The sequence below is a fragment of the Tyto alba genome, unplaced genomic scaffold (genome assembly GCF_018691265.1).
Source record: "Tyto alba isolate M040663 unplaced genomic scaffold, T.alba_DEE_v4.0 Super-Scaffold_2, whole genome shotgun sequence".
NCBI lineage: Eukaryota > Metazoa > Chordata > Aves > Strigiformes > Tytonidae > Tyto > Tyto alba.
This window is the reverse complement of record NW_024881282.1, coordinates 15,271,720-15,280,017: the sequence shown is the minus strand read 5'-3', so window position 1 is coordinate 15,280,017 and position 8,298 is coordinate 15,271,720. Positions and strand designations below refer to the sequence as shown.

General features: G+C 36.9%; 1 protein-coding gene across 8 annotated transcripts in view; it reads right to left on the bottom strand.

The window, feature by feature from the left end:
- Positions 1-372: 372 nt before the first annotated feature.
- The window catches only part of YAP1 (Yes1 associated transcriptional regulator), a 94,706-nt gene continuing 86,780 nt past the window's right edge, over positions 373-8,298 (bottom strand). For all 8 annotated transcript variants that reach the window (XM_032990888.2, XM_032990890.2, XM_032990889.2 and 5 more), the window contains 3 exons: positions 7,609-7,739; positions 2,345-2,457; positions 373-1,738 (listed from right to left, as the gene is read on the bottom strand). In XM_032990888.2, the coding sequence (XP_032846779.2) occupies positions 1,500-1,738; positions 2,345-2,457; positions 7,609-7,739 (483 nt within the window). In that variant the 3' untranslated portion in view covers positions 373-1,499. The remainder of the gene's footprint in view (positions 1,739-2,344; positions 2,458-7,608; positions 7,740-8,298) is intronic.

Genomic DNA, 8,298 nt, shown 5'->3' with positions numbered 1-8,298 from the left:
CTGCAGACAACTTAGTGATACAACTTTTCCTGTTAAAATAAAGATAATTCATATTCACCTCTACCCCATGCTAAGCTCTACTACTAATATACACTTCATTACCTGCTCATGTCACCATCTAACACATATCTTTACATTCTTCTACATATAGTGTCCAGGGCTTATTTTTCACCAAACAAATTTGATAACTATTACACTTAGGAGTTTTTCTTGAGGATTTTTTTTTTGGTGTTCTAGCCTTTTCATTGCAACTTAGAGTGATACTAATAGTTCAGACTTTTTCCATGCTAGCTTAAGAGAAACTTTTAATAAAAGTTTTTTTCCCATTAAGGATTTTAAAATCTAAACTCACTTAGATATCAAAACTGAAAACAAGAAGAATGATTAGATGCTTCTGTAATTTTAAAATGGTTTCTGCTACTTTAAAATGCATTTAAAAATTGTACATACAACACTTAGGATTCTAACTTTTATGTTGCTGCAATCAGATTCTAATTCAAAATCTTGCAAATAAACATGAAAAATAAGCCACTGGTCATGATTTCTAATGATTACATTCAAAGCTAGCCTTTAAAAAAAATAAAAAAAAAAGTTACAAGCACAACATACTGGTTTATGTACTCACTAGCTTATCAGGCTACAATAGGCATGTTTTAAGTATAAAAAAGCAGACAATTCATATTTAAATAAGACTATGTGAAATCAGAAAAAACCCTTAGATTTCACTATTTAAAAAAAAAAAGAACACCTATAATTACTTCCCATCCTACAGCTACAGTTAAACCAACTAACAAAAATAATCAAACTATTTTTGACAAACAAAAGTTAGGCTAGAATATGTGGCAACAATCAAAGTTCATATATGTTTCTATGTAAAATGACTCATGATTTACTATAACATAAAATATGAACAAGAGCACTTTGTGACTAATGAAAGAGCTACTAGTAGAAACATTTAATGCCAGTCTTCAGCCCTCCTTTAAGTCATATCTCCAAATCAGTATTGACTTCTTTTGACCAGATACATCATTTTTGGCTTGTCACTCCAGTATGTCATGTTTTACCACTTGCCACAGGCAGCAGGAGACAACTAGCTGAGCAAACTACAAGCAGTGACATGCAGAAATTAACTCTCAAATCTGAGTACTTAGATAAAATGATATGCAAGCGCACATTAGGACAAAAGGAATGGCATTCGTCATCCAAATAGGCTCATCATCCCTCCCCACCCCCCCTTGAACAGTAGTTGCAACAGCAATAGAAAAAGATCAAGAAGATGTCTGTTCTTCAGAGTCAACTGTGGAAAAAAGTCAGCAATATATAACAGCAGCGATGGACAAGGAAGAGCAAAACGAAAGAATCTTGTTGATTATTTGTTCATTTACTTTTTCTGAACACAAGCCAAAGTGTGCCACACTGGCTTGTTCTGCGCTTCAGATACAGATGTCCTATTCTCCTTAGATCCTTCACAGATTTAGAATTCAGTCTCCCTGAGGCCCCTATAACCAAGTAAGAAAACTCTCTTTATCTAGCTTGGTGGCTGCCAAGACAGATTCCATGTCATTAAGGATGTCAGAACTCAAAGCCTCTTGCAGACTTGGCATCAGTTCTTCTCCTTCTATATTCATCCCATCTCCTTCCAGTGTCCCAAGGTCCACATTTGTCCCTGGAATGGCTTCAAGGTAGTCTGGGAAACGGTTCTGATGGGACGGTATGTTACTTTGGCTGATACTGTCACCTAGTTATATCACAAAGCAAGATGGATATTAAATATACTGAAAGTACCAAACCCACAATTTATCAGGACAACTGGTTGAATGTTAATCCTGTATTTCTTGCTTCACAGAAGCAATATGATTCATAGAAATCCATCCCAAAAAACAAAGATGACTTGACTGCATGTAGATGTACAAAGGACATGCCTTTGTTTCAGCATTTTAAGCTACTGACCCAAATGTCTACAGATCTCTGATGTCATTTACCATATTTTAATTTTTATGCTTAAAGGAAAAGGAAAAATACTGTTTTGGAGCATTATTAGTAACACTGGATGAGGTTCTATTCTTAGTTCTGAACAAACAATATTACTTTAAAAGACAAATGGACACACCAATTCCATATAACAACAGGAGTGATGCTAGTTAGCAATCCCCCATCCTTCCAATATAGAGTTGATTACAAGCATGTTTTTCAAAAATCTAACTATAATTTTTCTATTACAGCAATAGAAGGTGGTAGAAAAACAATGCTAAAAGTATCGCAGCTTCTCAGTGGTTCGTTTTCATTGCAAATGGACACAAGTATATTTGGGAAACATGCATTAAGGATGCACACAAAAACAGACCTGTATCCATCTCATCAACACTGTTCAGGAAGTCATCGGGGGTTCTGGGTACACTGTAACTGCTCATGCTAAGTCCACTATCTGTGCTTTCATCTCTGGAGTGATATGTTCCACTGTAACAGAAGAAAGGGAGCAAAAAATGAGGGTAGAGTACTGAAGAAATTAAAATAAATGCTTGTTTTTGACATTCAAGGGCTTTGAAAACATTGCTGTCATGAGAAATACTCTCTTCTAATCAAAAACCGAAGCCCTTTTCTGTGTTGAGACACCTGGGTTTTGTTTTATGCAGACCTTTTTCAATTAAAACCTTATTATTTAGATTCAATTTAACTTGATGAGAGGACACTTAAGCAGCTTTAAAAAACCTGCCTACCTGTGTTCTGCATACTTTTAAACTTTTCACACCCACCCACAGCTAAAAACCATTGGAAGCATATTACAGATAGTCCCTAATAATTATAAAAATAATAATAATGGTGTACCCTTTCACACTTCTATAAGGATAAAAAAAGTATTTCTAGCTACTAGTGTCCCCGTGTTTAATCAACCAGTGAGGTGTATTTCTAGGTCACTGCTGCTATAAATAGGAATTATAGCTGGAACTCCTTTACCAATTCTTCAATTGCTTCCCACTGTGGCATTACTACTAGTTCAGTCATACATGTCATGGCAAGTGAGCGCCCTAATATAAATCAAATACTGGTACAGAAGCCATCCTATAAACAATCCATGTTCAGAATGATCTTGTTGACAGAACAGTTAACAGAACAGTAATGGCATGGGGCCTTACATGCATTCCCTTTCTTAATTCCATCTTACTGCCAATGAAGTGAGCAAGACCAAGAAAGCTGCAGCGGGAAATTTGGGATGGAGTGGGGGGAGAAGCAGGCCAGCACACTGAGTCTGCATAGCAAGGTTTTCATAGCAGGGGGGCTGCAGGGATGACCTGTGTGAGAAGACACCAGGAGCTGACCCCATGTCAGACACAGCTGGTTCCAGCTGGCTCCAAAATGGTCCTGCTGCTGCCCAGAACTGAACCCATCAGTGACAGTTGTGGTACCTTTGTCGTAATGTATTTAAGAAAGGGTAAAAAACCACCGTACAGCTGCTGGGAGAGAGGAATGAGAACATGTGAGAGTAACAGCCCTGTGAACGCCACAGCCAGTGAAGGAGGAGGGGGAGGAGGTGCTCGAGGCACCAGGACAGAAATTCCCCTGCAGCCCATGGAGATGATCATGGTGACACAGGTTGTCTCTCTGCAGCCCAAGGAGGTCCATGATGGAGCAGATATCCATCTGCAGCCTATGGAAGACCCCACACCGGAGCAGGTGGAGATGCCTGAAGGAGGCTGTGACACCCTGGAGAGCCCACGCTGGAGCAGGCTCCTGGCAGGACCTGTGACCCATGGAGAGGTGCCCACACAGGAGCAGGTTTTCCGGCAGGAACTGTGGCCTGCATAAACAGCTGTAGAAATACACCATTACCTCCCTCCCCCTTCATCTACTATCCAAGCTTCGCAAAATATTTTAAAAATCTGTATTTCTTCAGGTTGTGGTAGCATCCACTGAAAATCTTTACTAATTTTCCAGCTTGAATCCTAAATGAAGATCAGCTTGACTTACTATTCAGATTAGCATTTGAAGACATACTGATTCTTCTCATAATGTGCTCATGAAATATATAGCATATGACATTTTGTCAGGTATGAAGAATGAAACAGATGATGGTTGAACAGCTATTCAACATCAGTTGCAAGCAGAATGCCATCAGCCATAGATTAGATTTCACAAAGACATCTTTGTCATACAAGAAAGAAACTTAACATTTCTTTATAGTTAAATAATATTTTGTTGATTGATTTAAAAATAGTATCACCACACATTTGATAACAGCCTTAATTAAGCTATTTAAAACTTCTGTGAAAAAAATGCTAGTTTACTTTGTGGGAAAAAATACTAAAAACATAACTGAGACTAAATCACTGTAGTTAAGAAGACTTTTTGGCTTCTGCTCTTATGCTTGGAATGTCCAGTCCTTCTCTTCAAATCACTCCTTAATACACATTTCCTCTTTCTTCAATAAGGATTTCCTCATTTAGCAGTCACACCACCCAAAACTACCACATGCAACTAAACTGCATTACCCAAAACAGAATGGATACTTCTTCAACTAATACTTGTATTAAAATATATGTATGCAAAAGAAGAAATCTCAATTTAGGAGTTAAACAGAGAATTACCATCACTATCAATATACATCTAATAGACAAATATATATAAACACAGTGGCAAACCAGAAGGTGAAATAGTCTAATAAAAGTCTGCATTGCTGGATGTCCCATTCAAAAAATAAAACATACCACAATGACAGTAAGTACTGAAGAAAGCAGGCAGAAGATTGACTATGTAAATGAAAACACTACTGCACATTTTGTCAAATTGCTCCAATGTAGCAATTATCTTCTGAGACTTTTTGGATGTTCTGGTTATGTAGGCAGTGGAAAATATTCAACTACCTAAACTCTGGATATCCAACTTTGGCACCTAAAGCTAGGAGGACTGTTTTACCAGGAACTTTATATATAGCCTATACTCTAAGTCTGATCTTTTAACATAAGAGACATCAAGAACATCTTTAGGGCAAAACTACTGGATTGCTGTATCTAATTCAGAGATAGCAACGCATATCCATTAATGTCCTTTTTAAAAATTTCTTTCCCTTACCCATATGCCAGAATTACATGTGGTGATGTACATAAAATTACCTAGAAGGGGACAATGCTCAGACCAAAATGCAAACTAAGATATTATGAACTCAGGTCAAGTACAGATTTTCAGTATTTTGTGTGGGGCAAGGGCTACAAAAAAAAAAGCCCAGTTAAACGTATTTGCAACTAGGCAAGTAGTATCTTTTTGCACTTTACAGTAAATAGACCTTGCTAATTATCAACCTGCCAAAAATTTACAAACATGAATTTGCCCTTTCTAACTTTTTTCGTGTTTCTAATTAAAGGTAAAGATCCATCATTTTATATTTCATGTGTATAGACTCATAACAGATAAACAGCACTAGTCTACTGCCATGGCCTTTTGAAACCTGAAGATGCGCGTTTCAGGTCAGAAAACAGATTGTGGAGATATGAGGATTCTACATAATTTAAGAACAAATTTCAAAATATACCTGAGCTCAATGTATGATGGCAACAGCCTTCCAGAAATTTAAGCTAGTACGTTACTACAACACATCAAGGCCATCATCTATCTACAGAGGTTTCTCATAGGACAGCAGGTCAGTTTTAAGATTTCTTGTCCTTTTTATTCTTTAGGACAGAGCCAACACAGTTAAGGCTCACACCAGATCCCTGGATGAATTCCATGGAGAGCAATCCCTCCCTCTAACAAAATATGAAGTTTTCTAATCAGATTTGTCTGTGTAGGAAATAAGTCTTCCTGAAGGGCTTACCCAAAACTTGAAAATACCACTTACTTCTTTAGGGAGTTTAATAACAAAACACCACTTCTTTCAACACCACTACTTTCTTCTCCATGTGCAAGGCATTTTTTTTTTTTTTTTGAAACTTGGTTTTCTCCAACATATACAAAGCACTACGTACCTTGAAAGAAACTTTTCTCCTGCTCTCACAGTAGCACACACAACACTAGCACAGACAATACCTCAAGGCAGTAGGAGAAAAAGCTTAAGAGCAACAGATGTTATTTATATAACCTAAACTATATGAATGACAACAGATTCTACTGGCAAGATGGAGGCTACGTTCTTGCACCGTCTCCACTGAACTTTACTAATTTTGAGAATTGGAGTGAGGACAGTGTGTATGAAATGATGGAGAAGTTTCCTGGAAGAGGCAGAAAATGAAACAAACTTAAGCTGAGCTGATGGAATATCAGTAGCTGGAAAAGTTACATATAATGACAGTACATCTTTAGGGATGAAGAACCTAAGTGTGAAAGATCAGCAACATTAAGTTATTTCAAAGCACACAGGAAGGGATTTATACTTGCAGCAACGTTTACAAAGATTTTAACAGTTTTCAGTATCTAAAATTATGGCAGGCATTTAAGCTTGCCCTACTACAAACTCATGCCAGTTCTAACATTATGTGGACTTCTTACCTTGCAAGCAGGTTTGAAACTGTATTGGTGGCAAAAAACAGGAAGTTAAGACTTACACTGAAAGAATCAAGATTAATTTTATGGGGTTTTCCTTGACTGTAATAATGTACCATTAAAGAGGAAGAGGAGCATATTGCTATACTTCCTAAGCACTTAAGTAAGCATCCTAAAGTTAGGTTAACATTTCGAGGTAATGCAGAAATGGAGTGATGAACTCTGACAGAATACATCATTTTTCTCTTTTATGATAGGGGGTACTGAGTTGGTATCAGTTTAGAATGCTGACAAAATATAGTCCAGTGAAAAAAATACAAAACTAACTGTGCCAACTTAAGATCAACTACTTGATATGTTGAAATGTTAGCAGATTTCTACTCCATTAATTAAAAGTTCACGTGGCTTGGACATTCGACTGTTTTGCCATTTTCATATTTCTTTCCAGCATGCTAAGCAAAAAATACAGATATGACTTATCTCAAGCTGCAGCAGTTTCTCCAAAGTTGTAATGGCTAGTATGAAGCATGTAAGCTAATATGTAATTAGAACAGTACTTCCAATAAAACAAACATTCCAACTCAGAGGGATTAAGGAAAAAATTATATGAAAAAGACTAGTCTATACTGTAAAGATCTAAATCTTGAATTCAAAGACCCACTTCAAAATAATACAGCATTTAGAATGCAACATGCCACTATTTGTAGACCTAACATTAACAGAGTAAAAATATTGCTAAATTAAATACCTGAAGTGAATGGGAGGGCTGAATGGAGAAACCTTAAAATGAACCTCAAGGTGTAGTCCTAAATGTGCCTCACAGTTCATTTGATCTCACAGCAAGTTATTCACAAATTCTTCTTAGTCAGTAATTTGAAATGACTGTTAGTCAACAGATTATGCAGAGGCAAACATGTTATGACTTTGAATAAAAAACCTTCCTACAAGTCTGAACAGACTACTTCCTCCCACAGGAGACAGCTTTTAATCCCCAACTTTTACTAGACTTGCCATTTAAGGAAAGATTCATTTACAGCTGTGGCTTTTGGCACAGACAGATGTTCAAAATAAACTATTACATGTACCAAACAGAATTTTAAATCATTTTTTTCCCCTCTAGTAGCTACTCCTACAAACCTGTTAAGAAACGGATCAGAACTATTTGTAGTCATTGTTCGCAGTTCCTGAGACATTCCAGGAGACGACACAGGGTTTTGAGATCCACCGTCTTGTTCCATTGTTGGAAGCTGGCTACGGAGAGCCAATTCCTAGAACAAGGGGAGGGGGAGAAAGAAAGATAGATCATGTTAGGCATTCAAATGCACTTTTCAGATACATAAACACATGACATTACAGGTACTTGATGCTTTTACGGTTTCCAGTTACAAGATTTAAATCAAATTGAGTTTCAGAAGACAAAGCAAGAATTTTTACTGGCTTCAACGATAATAAAAGTTCTACCAGTCAAGACCAGTATTAGAGACTTCACTGTAATTGTATTTATGGATATCAATATCTGTGTATTTCCATAAATATTTTCTACTACACTTCAATATCCTTTTGCTACCTCTATTCTTAAGATCAAAGAAAGAATTGTTAACACTGTCTGACCCCTAAGATATGTCTGTCTAACTCTGCTGACTAGCACTTTTTCTCTTTTTCTTTCAAGTTCTGATTTAGACCCTGGTTTCCTATTTACCTTGCTTGTTGCATTCAGCAAAGTTTAAAGTCTGTCCCTACACGTTCCCATTCACTCCTCCTGTTGGAGGCATGCATTCTGAAGTTTCTGAATGACAAAATCACTGATTTGTCCCGTATATAAATCTT